General features: G+C 39.6%; 1 protein-coding gene across 1 annotated transcript in view; it reads left to right on the forward strand.

Annotated features, from left to right (window-relative positions):
• LOC120804192 (kelch domain-containing protein 8B-like) overlaps positions 1–20,663 on the forward strand; it is a 132,025-nt gene that overhangs the window by 97,413 nt on the left and 13,949 nt on the right. Inside the window, exon 4 of the mRNA XM_040153467.1 lies at positions 19,927–20,028. Coding sequence (XP_040009401.1) covers positions 19,927–20,028 — 102 coding nt within the window. The remainder of the gene's footprint in view (positions 1–19,926; positions 20,029–20,663) is intronic.

Here is a 20,663-nt window from a genome sequence, read left to right on the forward strand (position 1 = left end):
AGTGTGCAGATATTGATGAACTTGTGGTCCCTGTACTTATTGTCAGCATCTAACTAGCTACAGAAGGGGAGCGAGCGTAAACAGAGTTAAAAAGGACACTGTTTAGGGTATCAGTACAGTAATTAAAATTTAATAGTGATGTGAAATAATGACATTTTTACAGGGACAATGAATGATGAAAGTACAGTGTGTGTACCTTTTTTGCTTAATTTGTGTTGATACACCTTTATAATTAGTATTATTGTGAACCTACTTTTTCTTCCTATAAATAAAGAAGTAATCATGGAGGCCTTCTACTACAGAATAATAATTTTAAAGATGTACTACACTCTTAAACATATTTCTGAGCTGTAAACTAGATGATATGACTGTACTGTTATGAAACACATCAGTGCCAGTGTTGATATTGACGTTTCTTTCCAAGTTTATACAAATGGGCATTTCATGGGTTGTAAACGGCTCAACACACCATCTACTGTTTAATAATCCTGAACCTTGCAAGGCCAGTGCTGACATAGAGCCAACCGTTCTTTACGTGATGAAATTTAGATTTTTAAAAAAAGTAATAACACCCTCTAATCAGAGGTGGGAGGCCCACCTTCCCTAACACCTGTCCGTTCGTTGGAGTCTGTGAAACCAAGCTCGTTTTCAAATACTATATATACTGATCGAGACTAATTTGCAAATTCTCTACTTAGTATTTCTGAATTTTGGCGCAGTGGTTCGGATTTGTGCTTTTGACAGGTGTAGAAGCACCACTGGTCTGTATTCTGTCCCTCAAGACCCTCATATAGCTCTGCAATGGTTGCAGACGGCAGCAGATCCCTTGACAGCAACACACTGCTCTGCACATTTGCAATTTCCATTTTTCAGAAATTGCGATTCTAACTACATGCTCAGCTCCAAGAACTCCTCCTGCAAACCTATTTCCCCAAGATGGTGTGCCAATCAAGCACACCCCTCCCTAGACTGTTAAGATGCAGGGCTTTGATCTGTCAATTATTGGTTTGTAGAGGAAATGTTATGTCAACTTATTTTTAATCTTTAAGATTTTTTTCTTTCTTTCCTCCTCTTCCCTCTACTTCCTCCCTCTCTCCAATCCCAGCTGTTAGGATTGACGGCACAGGTAATCTGGTAAAGTGAAGCCTTTACAGATTCAATTTTGAAAGCTTGAATGATCTTTAGCTTCACTGGTTATGTCAAAGATTGTGGATATTTACAGTGACATCTGGATTAATGAGGATAGATAGACAGATTGATGTGTAGATCAATCTGTCTATCTGTCTAACTTTTAGTTCTCACATGGCACATTTACCACACAAAATTCTAAATAATTTTTGAAACAATAAGTCCTTGACATCAGACAAAGGTAGACAAAGGCAGGCTTCTCATATTATCAGCTGAAATGACAACAGTTGCCGGTCGGGGCAGACACCCCCCCACCATGAGCCGGGTTCTGTTCAAGGTTTCTACCTGATAAAAGACAGTTTTTACTTGACGCTGTCGCCAAGTGCTTCCTCATGGGGGAATGTTGGGTCTCTGTAAAAATAACTGTAAAGAGTATGGTCTGCACCTGCTCTACATGCCAAGTGCCCTGAGATAACCTCTGTTATGATTTGGCGCTAAATAAATAAAATTGTATTGAACTGATTTGTCTGTACGTAATTGTTCACACAGCACACACATCAGCACAATACTGGCCGAGCAGTGTGGCGAAACATTTCATCCTATTATTTTGTCTTTCACCAAATAACAAAAAAAGAAAGAAATAAAGAAATTGGTTCTCAGACGGGAGCTATCTCCCATCGTTGGAGCCGGCTCATAGAGCCAACACATTTGCAACTACTTGCATTTGGGATTGGGTGAATTTTGAAGATCGATTAGCCTTTTCAAAAAGTCTTCCAGTGTCTCCCCAGCCATCTCCTTTCAGCTTTTTGCTCTCATATCCTGTCCATTCACAAAGTCCTCCTCCTCCTCCTCTCACATTCACCAGGCCTCTCAATTTTTAATAGGTCTCCACTTTTTCTAGCTCTCTGTCTCATTTGAACTTTTTGAAAATTTCTTACTGCTGTTCTTTGCGGCCCTGCTCTGGTCACACATACAATATTTCAATCTCTCATTCTTTTAGTTTACACCCACTCAGGAGCAGAGACACTGACCCACAGTGATATTTGTAATTAATCCACATTTCACTGCATGGGCTCCCTGTGTCAACACCGATTAACAGGCAATTACACAGTAATCAGCTCAGCTGACGTTATTGCTTTTTTTATTATTAGTGCCTGCTGATTAGGAGAGAAGTTTAGCTTGTGACATGTCAGAGAAAAAAAGCCCGTCCAAAGCTGGAGGCTCGCTTGTGTTCTGTTTACCTCACCTGCTCTTGCGTTCTTTCAGTCACTTTCCCTCTCTCAACTGGTGCTGGTGATGAGTTTCATTACCAAAAATGGCCTTCCAGTGCTTGTTCAGGACACTGTAGCAGTGGTGGAATGCAACAGGTAATCATGACGATTTCTTTTGTCATCCTACATGTTTCACACAACTTGTAGCATGACAGCAAAGATGTGACGCTACAGACATATCAGTATGCAAATGAACACACTGGCTTTATGGTAAATATATTCATACATGTTTAGCTGATCTTCTAATTGACGGGTCCTGCAAACAACTATAATTACGATAAGTATGAAGCTGATGTTTCACTGCAGAATAGGTATTACATATCTGTTGTCTAATTATGTGATTAAAAGACCAGTTTACTGTTCAGATTATTATTGGCTAGGACATGCTGTCACAGGAAGCCTATAAATTGACGCAAAGGAGTGCTGGTGATTGCCGTGTTTGTTTGTGTGTGTGTGTGTGTGTGTGTGTGTGTGTGTGTGTGTGTGTGTGTGTGTGTGTGTGTGTGTGTGTGTGTGTGTGTGTGTGTGTGTGTTTGTTGCCATGTGTGTATGTATGGAAAAATTGTCATTGCAGTGGAGATTCCCAGCTTTGGTCAAATGTGCCTGAGGATCTTAGGGGGAATGAGTGAGGCTGCATGGAGAGAGGAAGGGGGAAGTAGAAAATAGATTCATAATGCAGTGCCATATGTTTTACCAAGCAGCCTGAAACCAAAGTTTGTCTCACCACAAGCCACGTACAAAAGATGTCGCATTTGCTGGTAGTGGAGACTACCCCCTAACAACTCAAACCAGCTAATGGTAAATAGCTTGTTCATGTGTTGGTTAGCAACACTCAAAGTTCATAGTATACTTTAAGTGCTTTCGTGTGCACAGTAGCTTCCCCTGTGTATCCTGTGTTCCTTGGAACAATGGTTGCGTGTGTTCTCAGAAATTCCTGCTACTTGTCAGCAGGATGTAATTAAGCACTGGATCAGTTGAAGCAGAACAGCAGGACTTCAGGATGTGAAGTAAGGTTACAGTGCATGAACGACAATAACACTGGCAGAAGTTTTTAAGAGAAGGCCCTTGCGGCATTTACTGCACTGTTGAGTATCTCCATGTTTGGTTCTCAAGGATTATGCTTTGTAATCCTACGACCGACACAGACAAGTATGCAGACATCCACTTTTCTATGCATATGTATTTGTAAAAAGACTAGACTGCCAAGAAAGTTGAACAATGCAGAACTCTGCTCATTAATTGGATGCAAGGTGCGTGAGGTGCTGGATCGTCGAAAATGAATTTAATTCCTAGGCATACTGGGCTGTAAAAAGTAAGTATGCCTAAAGGCTGGTGTATGCTTGGAATTTAGCAGCTTGTAAAAAGTATTGTCCGACCAAGTTAAAGGCATAAGCCCTACTTGTTTTGAACAGCCACAGGATGTGATAATCATTTAAATGGGCGTAAAAGCACACACTTAGACAGTCTCTTCCTAAAACCACTCCATCTAGCAGCTTTAGTAATTATGACGGGAGCAAACATTGCACTTAAACACTCCAAACTGTAACCAGTGTTAATTTTTGCATCCTATTTTCATTACTCTTAGTCTTGGTTTTTGCTTTTTGTTAGTTATAGTCTAGCTTTATTCAAGCTCCCAGGGTTACAGGTGTCTATTACGAGTTTTACATGTCACTCTGCTCTGCACTAGTACAGACTGACTCACCTCATTAAATCCAGTCAGCATTTCCAAAATCTGTCTGTTAGAACACAACCATCCGTCCATCTATTTTCTGCCGCTTATCCGACGTCGGGTTGCAGTGGCAGCAGGTTAAGCTAAGTCCAGCCAAACCATGGAGGAAGTTCATTTCAGCTGCCTGTATCTGCGATCTCATTCTTTCGGTCATTACCCAAAGCTCATGATCATAGGTGAGGGTTTGAACGTGGATCATTTGGTAAACCTAAAGCTTGGCCTTTCGACTCAGCTCCCTCTTCACCATTAACGGTTGTTAACGGTAGTGCAATAGATCAAGCGACTCAATCATCTTCTGACCAAGAGATATTTTGGGCTGTCGAGGAAACTGTTTTGCTAACCAGGAGCTGCAGTGTATGGCTCTGCAGATACAGGTTGTTGAATAAGACTTTGCATTAAAACTTGTCCACTCATAAGACTTTCACATTATCGTTTAGTTTTTATTCATTGATGAAAAATGTAATACACTTCACCGTAGTTCTCGTTTTCAAAGTTTACTTTTTATTTGGATTTAGTTGTTTTCGTCGGGAAAAAATAGCTAGTCAACGAATATCTTTTGTCATAGTTTTCGTTGATGCAATTAACACTGACCCTAGCCAAGTGTTAAAGCTGCCTAACCCTAACCATACCTTAACCATAGTTTATTTGCCATAACCATGATATTTCCCTTAAAATATTTTCCCTTAAAAATACTGTAGTTGCCAGTGAGAACTTTAAAAACTTTGCATTGCATGTGTATGTAATCCCAACAAGTCCTCAAATTAAACGACAGAATGCATAATTTGTTCATAACCTTTAGAACGACAGATAGAACCGGTGATCTGGTGAGCGATGACATCATTTGTCTGTCCCTACCAAAGCTGTTACAATTTACTGCTGAAAAATTAATCGGTGTTAGGATGGGACAATTCAATGGTTCATCTTTAGTTAGGTTAAGGTACATAAGAAAGATCATGATTTAGGTTAAAATTAGTAACTTGGTTTAGGTTAGGGAAAGATTGTGGTTAATAAAAAGGCAGACATTATCGCAGGTACTGTCCGGTTTCATGCCATGAAGTCAGATGTGTTGAGGGTTGGGTTCAATAAGCTTTTATAAAGCCTGAATCCAGTATCAAACCACTTATCAAATTTAAATCCTTTTGAATCCCTTATTGAATCTCAGGAGGCTCAGCTTTCATAGTTTTAAAATAACTAAAGTTATTAATAAAGTATCAATAACAACTAAAAGCTAGGATCTGTTATCACCTTCTGTTGGACAAGAAGCTAGAAATATGACAATCTTTAGTGGTAGCTACTAAATTAATCAACAATATCCTGAATAAATATTAACATTAACTAATTAAACTAGCCCAAATAATTTCAGAACCTGCAGCTCCAACCTGAAAACAAGATGAGCAGCAGAAGATATGAAATATTGATTGTTCTGACACACTGAAATAACAGCTGGAACATACTGATTTTTTACACCTGATTTTTCATAAATTACTTGAGCCAAATAATGGAGGTCCTGACTCACAACTATGAGGTTAATATGATCAAAATATTGATTTGACTGCATGAAACACTTTATCTTACCGATAAAAAATAATATGGAGAGATAAAAGGTTTGATACGAGGTTCATTAGCATCAGAACTTAATGAGTCCAGGTATTTTGGCAACCAGGAAATGGATCCAACTGTCGGCACCCAACCCTAGATGTTATACATGCCCATTCACCACATTCACACCTTTACTCTAACTACATGTCTGCCTCGCTATATGAGGGACACACTACTCCCTGCATTGGTACTTAACATTGCCTTTTGATGTAAATCTAAAGGTGTGAGATTGTTCCATATGAACATAATTCCTTGGATACTGGGTAGTTAATATAGAGTGCATTCAGGCAGTATTCAGACCCCTTCACTTTTTTCACATTTTCTTATTTTGCAGCCTTATGCTAAAATCCTTTAAATTCAGTTCTTCCCTCAACAATCTACACTCAATACCCCATAATGACAAAGCAAAAACAGGGTGCAGGTGCAGGGGTCTGAATAATTTCTGAATAATGTACCTTGAAACTTTAAAAAGTGAATGTATTAGGCACCGAATAAACAAACCTCAAGGTGCAGCCTGTAAATGGTTCCTAATCAAGAGCTGAAATCTAAAGTAGTCATTATTCTAATCAAACATGGCAACACATAAACACAAGTACCAGATGTACCACCAACAGTAGGCACATGAAATGCTAATCACTGTGACTATTGTGGTGTACTTTTATTATTAAAATTTTAGGTTAACATTGCCCTCTAAGTACTGAAAAGCTTTTCTGACCTTATTGACATGAATCCCATTTTATAGCACGTACAAAGAAAAATCAGGCATTTATCCGTCAGGCATAAAACACCAAATGTGTGCTTTTGACAGCAGCTTTCAAGCATTCACAAAAGAAGAAATACTGGCTTGTATTAGACCTTTTGCTATTGAGCGTGTAAGACATAGCTCATGTCTATGCTGAATTTAATTTCAATAATGACCTTGAGTTATTGACCACAGGCTCTCCACTAGAGTCGGGTTTGTCAGAGGCAAAATGAGGTGAACAAAGTCAAGTTTTTATCGAGAGGTTTGGAGAAACACTTGATACGCCTGACTGCCCCAAGGATTCTTTCAATGACACACATCGAAAAAAAAACATATTATGGACTTGGACACGGCCTCTTAACCTCTCTATAGGCAGAACTCCATCGTGTCTTGAAAATGACCTTGTCAGGGTAAAGCAATCTTCCCATGCGGTGTTCCCTCTATGAGAGTGTTTACAACAGACCATCAGTCCTGCTCCAGGCTCCTTTTAGCTTGTCAGAGGGAATGTGTCGCTTTTTGACCTTGTGCTTTTATCCCACATAGGTTTCTCTCTGGCCCAGTCTTTCTCTATGACATGGAAGAGATATGCTATAAACACAAACACGTTGTTTCTGGCTGCTTCTTTGTCAATTTAATGTATAATTTCACCTAAATTACAACAAAACATATTTCTCACTTATGGCTAGTGGTATCTAGCCACGCAGATAGATTTGTACTTGCAGAGGTTCTGAGATATCCCGGTCCAAGATTATTTACATTTACCTTCAATAAAATCCACAGATGTCATGTTAGCAGTTTTTATAGTAACCATGTACAGTATTTCTTTAGTGGAAAGTTCGATGGATCTACTTGGGACCCTGCTTTTGGAAAGAGACGCAAATTTCATTTTTTGCCAACTAGCAGCGTGGCAGTCTGTCAGTCAGTCAGGCTTGTAATGTTTAGATTGTGATTGGTCCTTAGGTTTGCACAGTCATAGCTCATGCACATTTCTGTCTGGCTGCTGATTGGTTGACTGAATGTGCTGCTGCCCCCTGCTGCTCTCCGAACACAGTCAGTCACTGTGGAATATTGGCAAAAGTCTTTAAGGGAGAGGAGTTAAATTTTGCCTGAAAAGTTCTTAGATTTGCCGCCAGGCACTTTTTGGAAAGAAGCCTCTAAAAAGGTGGTTGACAAATCTAGTGGGAAAAATTGCTAACTTGGCAACACTGCAAACATGATGGTAATTGGCCTTTGGAGCCCAGTGTCCCATGAGGATGAACACACACACATGCCGAGAGGCTAATGGAAATAGACTATGGTCTCATCTGGCCCCTGTGAGTTGTTTTTCCCTCAATAACTGAGCTATATTCAGCTTTATCCACATTCTCATGTTCACACTGTGGGGTCGAGGTGTTAGGGAGTTTTAGAAACAAAGGAGGAGGGATAGAGGGATAGAGAGATACAAGATTGAGACAAAAAGAGGTAGAGAGACAGAATATCATCTCCATTTTTTCATTACAGCCAATGGTGACTTTAAAACAGCAGCTGTCATCTTCACTTTTGTTATTCAGCCAGTGCTAAATCTAATACTATCCTGTGATTGCCTAGACTTTCAAATAGATTTGTTAGGCCTCCCGCTGATTACATTTCTTTTTAAAGCACTGTCTGTAGAATAATTACCGTCTGCAAATAAGTGATACCCTTCCTCACTGGGGGGAGAGATGAGACTGCAGAGGTGTTGAGCGAGGACTCAAAACCCGTCAACTGCTGTCAGACCTACAGAACCAAAGACCTTTTTTTCTCTTTCTGAATCATCTCTGTCATGTTTGCACTCCCCCCTGCATGTCTTCTCTCTGCTACTTTGTGGACTGAGCTCAAGATTTGATTTTTGGAGATACTATATACCAGAATTTTTTTTTGTGTGTGTGTTTTTTTCAGCTTTTTTGGAAACTGTGCACTCTTGCGCGACTCTTTCCTTCTAAAATATTTTGTTATCAGTCTTTTGATTCCTCTTACCGTGCAAAGGCATATATAGTAAATGGGTGATAGCCAAGGGCTGAAGGTGGATGAGAGACAGGCCAAAGTGTTTGACTCGTGATAGACAGATTCACCTCTCCTGACTCTCATTGGTAGTCCTTGATCCCACTGTGCAGCCCTTCTAGAAAAATATTCTTTTCCTCCTTTTTATCTTTTCCTTGTGAGCAAAAGCAATGAAGTTACATGAAAAATTATTATTCCTACAGATGAATACAGAGGATTTATGCTGCGGCAGGTAACGATTGATCATTTGAAAATTCAACTCCGTCGTACTCTACTACTCATCTCTAATGTTTATTATTCTGTGCTGTTGCAATGACAGTGTCTGGAACAATTAAGATTTCATCTGAAAACCCTGATATAGCAGTGGCAATCTAACAGTGACAATGATAATAGATGGTGGAATTCAAATCATAAATTATCCGTTTTACCAACCATGTCTCCTAGGCATTAGGTTTTTGTACAAATAAAAAATGCAAAAGCAAATACGATTTTTAGGAAACATAATCGTTGGCTGTATTATGTTCAGAATAATGAATAATGTGCTAGATTTATCAATGGCAGTGTAGTCACTAGGAGGTGGTTGGGGTGGGTGGCAGATGTATAAAGTGCACAACTGTCACACCAGAAACCAGGCAGTCCCCTCTGTGGTTAGGTATACGGAACAAAAACGCTTTGTTTCCCATTTGCCCATTCAACCGGTAGGGACTGATTGCTAGACTCTCTTCCCTCTTCCCAGTGGGAACTGCATACCTACTTGCAACACATGAAACCCACCGATGCAGACAACTGGCAGAGTTAGAGAGCGAAAGACAGAATTTTCTTATTTTCTAGTTTTATTTGAAAATAATCCAACCTGAGCCCAAAGCTATATACATTAAAAAAAAATTCAAAAAACTGAACTGAACTGAACTCTAGGAAGCAGTTGTTGTCAGAAAGACACAAATACATTTAACACACAAATGACATCACTTGCCATTGAAAATATATTTGGGTGATGACAGCTTTTCAACCCAGACCTTATTAAAATGATGAAGCAGACATATGACAACTTAAATTACAGCTGCAGAAAAAGAACACAGTAATCTCTGTTTAGATTAGTTTCTTAATTCTGTGGATATTAGCAAAAAATTGACCTTCACTCCATTAGGTCTATATATGTTAGAATGAGAACAGCAGTTTATTCTTAGATTTAAAAAAAAAGATGATTCTTGCATCTGCTGTATTTTATTTGGAGTTGTATATAGATAATATTTCATATTAGAGTAAAGCTGTTTAGTTGGCATTCAAACAATTCAGCTATTCATAATGTACAGGTTATTATTGCCAATGACCATTATCTCATTTCACAAATGTGCCCCCCTTCTCTCAATCTGTACCACAGCTTAGCCCCTCTAATGAAAGTTTCTTGACGTGCTACTGACTACTGACATGAATGGTTTTCATGTGGCTTTCTTAAGCATCACTCCATGAGATGTGAAGAATCTGCAGTAGCTCTGTTAAGTACCTACATCTTACTACCTACTGCAGATCTATCTTTTCACAGTCAGGTTGATTTATATAGATATATCAACTCCTAGACATGTGATATTTCTAGATGAATGTTCTGTATTGGCTTGGGCTCTGCTGTCAGTGGGTGGATATTCATATTCTGTCCAACAGCTGACTGATTGATTTGTTTAGTTTGCATTCTGCAAGGTCGTTCACAGTACACTCTGCTAGCACACACCAATTACATGAGCAAAGGGAACTCAAAGAAGAGCACGAATGGAGAGGAATTACCATTCGTTGGAAGATTAATCGATCTATTAGTAGTTCGAAAGCGTCAGGGTGCATGATATGGTTATGACTGTAGAACTGGTTAAATCCTACATCAACTTGAAGACCCACCCACTAAGCATGAATATTTATAGGATTACTGAGAGGCCAAGGGGGCTCATTAGCAGACCTAGTGGTAATCTGCACCTTGTGTCTTCTGCCCCTCACTATTCTGCTCCTCAGCGTACCCTAAAGCCCTCCTGGATAGGACTGAGCCGCAATCATCGTTTGGTCCAGGATCATCTCCATAATGAGCTGGGCACCATCAGCCATCATTCACCAGTCACACATTCCGCTCAGGCAGCTGTCCTTCATCTTCATGTGGAGCTATCCATGGTGCGGATGGATTTGTCTGTACTTCATGTTAAGAATGAACACATACCTTTTACCTCTGCGCTCACAGGGAGTTTTCTAAGTCCTGTAGCGTGAATTGTTTCCCCTAATGCTTTGCACATCCTCTCAGTCCACATAAGACATGTGGATTACTGCATCGATCCTTGTAATCGATAGTAGAGTGCTATTAGTCAAACCTGCATTGCAGAGACTGCCTCAGGCTGTACATTCATGCGTGTGTGTGTGTGTGTGTGTGTGTGTCTCTGAGTGTGTGTAACTCTGAGTGGATTTGACCTGTCTATTTGGGATGCAAATCCAGTTGTAGAGAAGAGGGAAATAAATACTATTAGAGAGCCAGATAAAGAAAGAGGGGAAGAGACTATTTAATGTTTTTAGTCGCACGAGTGGATCCAGCAGAAAACCTAGTTAGCGAGGAAACAAAGAAGCTTTTTAATAGTAGCATGTAACGTGTGATTCAACAGAGCATTCAAAAGACCTGCTGAGAGATGGGGAGTGGTTCCTCTGGTTAGTAACATCAAATCACTTTTTTACTTCAACTGACCGCACAATCTTTTTAAATTATGAACCCCTACCTATACCTAATGGTTGAGATGTCCAGTTTACAGCATAAGCACGATATGTTTTCATTTAAGTGACTTAAAAGCCAGATTTTTATGACAAAATCTCTTTGTGGTCAAGAGCAATGTCTAAAACTCAATAAATAAACATTTTCATATACAATAAACATGACATTTTGAATGAATACAATAAAAAAAAAACTAATGATCACATAAAAAATTTTAAAAAGCCATGTGATATGTAGTTAAATGTTTGTAGAACTAGATCAAACTTGTTCATCATTCTTGTTGAATATGTGAAAAATACTTTTGTCTGACAACCACAGGGTGCTCTAGGGATTGTTGGGGCCTAAAATACTTCAACCAATCTTGAACAGCTCAAAATGTACTGATTACCCTTCTCAATGGCTGGCTAATGGCTCCTATTCCAGTTTAAAGCTTTTCTAGTTAAATTGCAGCCTTCTATGGCAAATAGCATTTTTACTTCCTCCCACACTAACTTAAGGCAATCTGACTGGCCTTTAACCTGCTGTTTGACTGCTTGTTTACCTTCCTGAAAGCCTGCTACAATATGTAATTTCAATAACACCTTGTTTGCACGTGGAACCAAACTGAACCCCACTCAGTTTGGTTTCAGTTCGCTTGTTGCTAGCTAAATGACTGCTAGCACCTTAGAAGCAGCCTACGTCTTTTTACATCCCACTGGTGAAATCTCATCCTACCTACCTGTGCAGGTTGGCATGGATTCATCATCAGTCTTGTCAGCCAGCAGGTGCAGATGCGCTCGACCATATGGGAATGACGCGGACTCACTATACACACCGCAGACCTTGATGTAACTCAATTGAGCGTGTAAGGACAAAACTCTTCTGACAGTGATCAACCTCATTTTCAACACCTTGGATATATTAAGGTCATTTCTCCTCATTCTGCAAACACTTTCAGTGATTGCAGAGTGCGTGTGATGATTCACACGCTTATGTCTGACTGGTGATAATGTTGTGGAATCTTAATGGTAAAATATTGCATTCGAGATAAAATAATGTGAAATTGTATCCTCATAATGTGTATCATTTTTCAGTTCAGCTTGTAGCAGTTGTACTTTTTCATAAATTGAATTTAGGACATTAAGAAGGAAGTGTATTTTATAATAGATACAAACTACATCTAATAATATTCCATTATAATGGTTATCTCTACGGCAGCCTTTAGCAAATAATAGACAATCTATTTTTAGGAAGAATATGGGGCACTAACTATCATACATGATGCCTCATAATGTAGATACTGCAGTCTGCCTTTGGTCTTTACAGAACTCTAATGTTAAGGCTAGAGAAGAGAGGGTTTGAAAGGACGGGATGGAGCAGAGCAGATGGGACTGCAAGGAGAGGTGAACAGGTTTAGTCAAGGAGTATAAGGCAACAAGCACAGTATAACTCAGAAATGCTTTAATACAGACTGACAAAGCAGATCTGGCAGAGTGGCAGTGGAGATTACAGGATGGGATGCAGCTGGTGGGGCTCTGCTCTGACTCCACCAAACCTGTGTCCACTCAGACAATCACTCACACACACAGACTCACAGGGAGAGACGGGGAGGGAGAGAGAGAGAGAGAGAGTGCAGGCTTTACAGACAAAATGCAGTAGCTACAAACAACGGGTTTTCTTGTCTAGTCTAAAACTGTAACGACAAATGAATACATTTCAATGTGTGATTTAAAGGTAATGTAAGCACACCAAATCACCTACTTCCATTGTAGTCATAAGCTCAGGTGGCAGAAATAAGGAACAACAAACTGAACTACCAAGATGTTGGTTCATCACATTAGATTTTTTTAGTTACAAAGAGAGCGAGGAGAAAAAGAACATTTAACTTTAGCTAAACTTGCCGTTGCTATCTCAGCAGCTAGATGTAATTCAATGTAGAAACAGGCTCACTGGCGGAAAGTAACTGATTACAGAACATTTACTCGAGTATGATACAAATTTGAGGTACACGTATTACGTGCACTACACTGAAATATTTCCATTTTATGTAGCTTTATACTTCTGCTCCACTACAGTTTGGAGGAAAATATTGTACTTTTACTGCATTTATTTAACCATCATCACCAACCATCAGCAGTAGAATGCTACTTACACAGTTTTCATCAGTAATAAAATATCCAAGGATCAAATATATATGGGCTAGTATATATGAGACTCCCCAGGGACATTTTTCTGTATTGAGTACTTTAAATTTTCATACTTTAAGTACATTTTACTTATGTTGTTTTTGTCCTTTTACTTAAGTAACATTTTTAATGCAGGACTTTTCCTTGTAATGAGAGCTCCAGACTAGTTTTTCCACTGGTAGAAAAAAGGGTGCGACCAAATCGTGTTGTTGCGACCAACTGAGAAAGTTGGGAGCACCAGCACATGACATGGTCACACCCTTTTTTTTTTCCTTTCTGAACGGGAGTTCCTCTTTTGCTATGTTATTGTCAGAGTTGAACTTGTTGACCATTTCATTTTCTTCTGTTGAGCTTTTTCTCTCTTCTAACCGCTGAAGAGAAGTGGGGAGCGGCTCAATGTTACCGGTGTTGCAGTGGGCCCCCACAGGTTTTGTGTCTCTTACTATTGTTGCTCAACTTCAAAGTTTCAATCTTAAACTGTGTTGATCCGGTAACACATTTAGAGTTGCCTGCAATGGACCGGCAACATTTCCTACAATACCCACACGGCATAGCATTCCATTCATACTGCAACCATGGGTACTGTGTTGGCCGTTGAAAGTGGTACTTTTTCTTCTTCACTGGCTCAGTCGGTGTTTTCCTGCAGCCTGCGCTGTCATCATCAGTTGCATCTGAGTCTGGGCCTCTCGTTAGCTCTCCCTTTCCACCAGCCTCCTCCTCCTCCTCCTCATTTTGTTTTTAAAATATTCAGTTTTAGACCGCTTCATCTTTGGAACACGGTAACGGCTAAATGGATTGTTTCATGTGTTTCCTGTCTGGAGGGGCACCAAAAACAGCCTTATGATATTCGTGGTATCGCACGTATCCAACTACGTGAAATTTTGACTTGTGCACACTCAAGAAATGGTCACGGATGTGACCGTCTGGAGCCCTGTTGTAGTGGACTGATGCTTTTACCTAAAGAATCTGGATACTTTCTCCACCTCTGGTTTCTCTGTGGCAATGCAGTTACTGTGGATTAGCTTGGTTATTAGGTCTGTTTTGGAGTTCCAGCAAAATTTGAAATGCTGTTTCCTTGGAAATTATACATTTCTATTGCATAATATACTCATATATTAAAACAGGGGTCATCAAATCATTTCTGGTCTTGAAATAATTTTTAAACCAAACATGTAACTAATCTACTTTGGGTTTGTAGAACAGCATATCTCAAAATTGAATATACCGTACCTTCGAATTTCAGTCATCTGAAAAAGAGGGCAAACTGTCCTAACTCAAGCTCAGAAATGCAGCAAATATGGTTTATCTTAGCCAACATTTCTCTGAATTTGTAAAAGAAATGAACATCCTCTAACTGATGACTGGTGAGCTTGTGAATTGAGATCACTTGTGGAGAGCGGTGTTGATCTCTGCCTGAAATATTCAGTGTATTTTTGGCCACTTATTAGAATGTGATCTCAGAGAGGGCCTGCTGCCGTTATCACCTTCATCTTCCCTTTTCCACCTACTGATGACATTTGGAAATTGGGCGAGGTGCGGTGAACTGTATCCTTCCATTGGGCAGATTTAGTGTGTATGTGCAGGTGTGTTTGATAGAGTGTAAGAGTTTTTGTATGCACAGGTGAAATTGTGTACAGAGCGAAGTGCTGGTATCTGTGAGAGCGAAACAGTAGAAGGAAGAGGATCGATTCTGAGCTTTATATAACACACTCTCCTCTCCTCCAGCTGAGTCCACCTGACAGATACCTGCCCCACACGTCAATCAACTCACCCGCTCTCGTACACCAGCACAAACAGTATGAGCGTAAGCATGTCTGTCTGTGTGTGCAGCCCCGGCAGTCGGGTAGTCCAACAGGAACAAGAGGAATGTCGGCCAAAGTAAATTATGGCCTGCTCATTCCTTTTTCCTAAAGTGTGTAGCTGGCTAGAGCAATAGAATTAATAATTTGTGGTGACAAATGGCAGCATTCCCTCCTCAAAGTGGCTCATTTGTCCTTCTATAGGTTAAAGCAACAGCGAAAAATGCTGCATGGGAGTTTTCCTTTTTGTATGGGAGAAGGATTTGCTCTCTCTTGTTGGCTTTCTGCTTGACAAGCTTTGTGAGAAGCTGTGTGTGAGAATGTACATGTGACAGGCTACTATGTGAGAAAACACACATCACACCACCTACTCTCTACACACACAGCATTTCTCTATCACACAATTTCCTTTGATAAAGGTGATGTGCTGCAGGAAGTTTTTCTGCCCTGTAAAATCAGATTCGATATATTGAAACAGAGAATCCTCATTTATAAACTCTCTAAATTTAACCTCTCCCATGAAGCTCTACAGTGGTTCAAACCGTAAATTTGTAACCGGAAGGAATGTGTAATTATTAAAAATGATCAAATCATCTTTTGTAGAGATTAAGAGCCAGATTATGCTTGAAAACAACTGATTCATATGACGTGTCATTGACAACATTGGAAAGCAAAGGTGTATAGCTGTTACAAATGCCACACTCGAAGGTGGAGGGAAAAGCCTGCCTCCACAGAGATGGAGATTAAAGAGATTAAATATGGGGAAAATAGTACACACAAAAAAGGCCTAAAGGGAGAAGCTGAAACACTGGCATCTTTCTTGTCTACACACACTTGGACAGTTACTCCTTGCAATGGGCGTGAATGTCACATTGTCAGATCTGGAAAGTCGCTGTCAGTTTCGACATCAGAAAGGTGTTGCGGGGAGGGGGTTTCTGAAGCTGTCTGAGTACTTCTGTTGAAGCATAATGGCCCCTTAAAACAGGAATTCCACAGGGTTCTATCTCTGACCCACTTCTCTTATGTTTATATACAAATGACTTTACAATGACTTGTGGTGCATTTATTCAGATGATACTATTATATATATATCTGGTACAACTTCTTAGTCAGTTTCTACCCAGCTATTCCAGCACTTCTAGTCTATGACAGCATGGTTTGAAAACGCATGTCTAATACTTAACATTAAGAAAACTGTGTCAGCTTCTCTTCCTAAAGGTTTAGCCACATCAGAAGTTCATAAGTTAAAATTTAAAGATTAATGGACAATTTATTGAACTAATTTTTGAAGCAAAATATCTTGGTCTACTGTTAGATTCCAAAATGAAATTTGAAAAACATGTTAGAATGGTAAGCATGGTTGCAGCATAATGTAAATACCTTAAGAAACAGTTTACAATTTCATGCAGCAGATAGTTTTATGCATTCCATTATCTTGTTATTTTGTATCTTATTGGTCACAAGCACTTTCTACAACAATCAAGTCACTTAAGATGACAATATTTGTGTAAATAAAAATTTGGATAAAGTCCCAGCAGTGCCATATTCTTAATAATGTTAAGTTTTGATCTTTATTTTCTTCAATTTCTTTTCTTTTCTGTGTTCTTTTAATAAAAGAATATTGTGATAAACTGGCTCAAGTGAAAGTTTGAAAATTTAAAAAATTGTTGGGCAGTGGACTGAAAGAAGTGAGCTTACCAGACCTCTGTAGCCCACTTCTCATCTCTGCTTGAAGCCTGCAGCTTGAGGCTACATTAGCCGATACTAGCATGACACACCCAAATCTCAGACTGAACTGTAGGTAGTCGAGTTGCTTTGTGAGTAATGTAGGCGTTAGGTTTTGCATGAAATAAAAATGATGTTATTTCTGGTACTGATACATCAATTATGGGATCAGTCTTGTGGCAATGAATGATCTGGTGCTTTTTGTTTTTTATGGTAATTTTATTGTATCATTTGTGTTTAGTGCTGTTTTGTGTCTGTTTTCTTGAGTTTTGTGTATTTACAAAAAGCCCAATCCAGGGACAGACACTGCAAACTAGAAGACTCTAAGTTTTGATATCTGCGTCATTGTTCCATGCTATGCAGTCACCTTGTCTCTATAAAAAATAAAACGCACACCCACACTTATCAGTGTATATCAGAAAAGATGTGCAAAGGCTGAACTGAATCCAGGGGTAGCTGAGACACTGGGACAACAACACAGTCATGGCTGTATTGTCAGTTTTTCTACGGCGGGAAGAAGAGGAAACAGTAAAAGTTACAAGCTTGCATGCCTGTTTGAAAGCTCAACTCCTCACTCCTCTCTTCCCATATATCTGCACTATATTTGCATGTTATCTGGCCTTTCCATTTTCTGAATAGCTGATCTGTTGCAGCCAGCATATCTATTAGCGAGCTGCTGGCGGCTCTGCCTGCTCTTCCTCTGACTCAGAGAATAGCTTTTAGCTGTTCTCCAACTCTGCCATTGCTTCCCTACAGCCAGCACTACAGCAGCACTGCAACACATTTGCGTTATCTCAGAAAATATACCTCTCCTCTCCTCTCCTCTCCTCTCCTCTCCCCAAGCTGTTCATTGTTTAAAAGAAATTGAATTTACTAAATGTACCTAGCTTCTGGACATGAGAAACATCTTTGAAAATGTGTTGATTCCTACATTTCCAGAGAGCTTATTTTTTCATCCTATTATTCTTCTCTGTGGGAATTGCTGACTGAGAGAAATGACAAAACAATTTTTTCCACTAAAGCCATGTTTTTTAAAAATTCTCCTGGGTAGTGATGCATAGCAAATTTTACCAGCAGTTCAGAAATTCGTGTAAACAGAAAAGTATCAGGAATATGTATGCATGAAACTTCAGAAAACAACAACACCTTCCTCTTAATGACTTCAAGAATTATTTTGTTAAACTAATTTTACAATCAGTTTTCTCTCTAGTCTCTGTCGTGCTCAGTGTTGGCAAAGTTGTAATTGGCATTCTGTTTCCTCAATACTTGGAGACTCGGCTGCAGAGGAAATGCACTTACAAAAAAAACACCCTTCTGTTAGGTGAGAGTGGCCTGCACCTATGAGACACTTACAAACTAAGCTTATTGTGTTGTCAAATGACAGTTCATGTGTTCACCCATCCATTTATCCACTGCTCAATACCTACAGTATGCAAAACATCCACTATCATGCTGCTTATCCCAGGCAGCGTAGCTGTGGTGGGAGGGTGAGCAGAACAGACGTCCCTTTACCGCCCAGAAAAGTCCTTCACCACATTCTTTAAGTGTTTCTTGGATTTGTCCAGGGTGCTGTTTGTTTGGTAACACTTCCACAGGAAGGCAACTGGGTCAGCCTGCTTGTTTCAGTTTTGGAGAGTAGCAACTTGACTGAAGTTTTATGGAGTTGATAAACTTCTCACCCCACCAGAGAGAGTAGTACAGCCACCCCGAGGAGCTTGGGTTCTACCCACTTTTCGGTCACTTTCAAGATCACATGACTGTATGTGAGGGCTGGAGCGAGGATCAGCTGGTAAACTGGGACCTCTGCCCTGTGGTGTTGCTCGACCACATTCTGATATAATTCCTGCAGCTGATTTTGTAATCGGCGGTCAGTATTTTGACCAAAATACTGTGACAAAGGAGTGTCAACTTTGAATTGTCTAGGACCAATGATGACAAAGTTGCTGAAAACTCTCATAAAGTACATTCTTTGATGGTTTGACATTCTGGTAAATACGCTTATTCCCTTTCTTGCCATGACTTAGATGAGAAGATCAATACCACCTGTATACTAAATATGAAGCTATAGTCTGGTGTCAATCAGTTATCTTAGCTCAACAGAAAGACTGGAAACACAGGGAAATAAATCAGATATATGTGTTAAATAGTGAGCTTTAGAGGTGTTCGTAGAGAAACGTTCTTTTGTCATCTTAGAGGACCAGGCTAGCTGTTTCCAGTCTTTATGCCAGGCTAAACTGATCACCTGCTATATCTAGCCTTATATATGGCATATAGTAATGACAGTGGTATTGATCTCTTCATCTAACTCTTGGAAAGAAGACAAATATGTGTAATTTCTCAAATGTTGAACGATTCCTTTAATTAGTGACTCAGCTGTAGTTTTTTTTGGGGAGTAAATAAAACAAATACACTCCGATGCTTGGCCTCCCTCTTATTTACAGTTTGAATGCCTATCATATACAACTCATTTTGAATGTGTACCATTTAAAATGAACAATTAAATAAAACTGTTTGGCATGAACTGCATGATCTTAAGTACAATACTTTTGTGTTTGGGCTATGCCCCTTTAGTTCCAATGTGAAGTTCCAAAGTGAAATCTTAGTGCTAAAGCAAACAGTGATATTTTAGACAACGTTGTGCCTAAACCTTTGAGGCAACAATGTGGGGAAAGACCTTCCCTGTTTCAACCAGACAGTGTCCCTATGTGTAAAGCCAGGTGGGCTGCACAGAGCCCTGACCTCAACCCCATCCAGTACCTCTGGGACGAACTGGAGCCATGACTGTGAACCAGGCCTTATCATAAAACATTAATGTTGGATCTCACTAATGCTCTGGTGGCTGAATGGGATCAAATATAGCAGTAGATTAATGGGCACGGCTTTGAAATTAAATGTTCATCAGTCACATAGAGTTGTAATGTTTGAGTGTCCACATACTTTTGTATAACTTAAATACCTTCAAAATGAGAAACTGCCATTTTCTGTTTTGGTTGACTGTCTTCTCAACTCTGGCAGGTATCTGGATCAAACCCAGCCGAATGTCCAGGATGAGGGAGAAGAGGGCTGACTTTGTGGCAGGATGCCTCGGAGGAAGGGTCATCGCAGCTGGTGGTCTAGGTCAGCACCTACATTCTTTTCCCCCTCTCTGTCAGTGTGTTCTTTTCTGTCAATAAAATACAGCGCTGTGCTTTCACCCAAGAAGGAAGGAAAGAGAGGTGAGACAGAAAAACAACCCAGGTCATTGTACTGAATGACGTCCAATATTACAGCACCTTTTGACTCTTAATTGACACTACATACCTTACAAAGTCCTTACCCCAGTGTATTAAACCATTTATTTATCTGCAGAAAGTAAATGATAGTGTATATAATAATATAATGTTCTTACTTCTGTAAAAACAATGACGTATCAGAGTAATCTAATCATTGTTCAGGTTCAGTGTTTCACCTCACCTGGAGTGAATTGAAGGAATCAAAGTTCCAAAAAGCTGTGTTCAGCCAGGAGGCTGGAGAAAATAACTAATGATAGAGCTCAGTTTAACAATACTGTAGACAACAAATGTCATTTTTCAATGATCAATTAATACTTGAATCTATTCATTCGAATTTTTTGAAAAATGTAAGTCATAAACATTGTCAAACCCACAGGTAACATTAGTTTGTAAGCTTCTGGCTCAGCTACTGGGAAACTCTTGACAGACTGCTACTACCTGCAAGGTGAGGGTCACATGACCAATGGACATGGAAAGAGG

The sequence above is a fragment of the Xiphias gladius genome, chromosome 18 (genome assembly GCF_016859285.1).
Source record: "Xiphias gladius isolate SHS-SW01 ecotype Sanya breed wild chromosome 18, ASM1685928v1, whole genome shotgun sequence".
NCBI classification, from domain to species: domain Eukaryota; kingdom Metazoa; phylum Chordata; class Actinopteri; order Istiophoriformes; family Xiphiidae; genus Xiphias; species Xiphias gladius.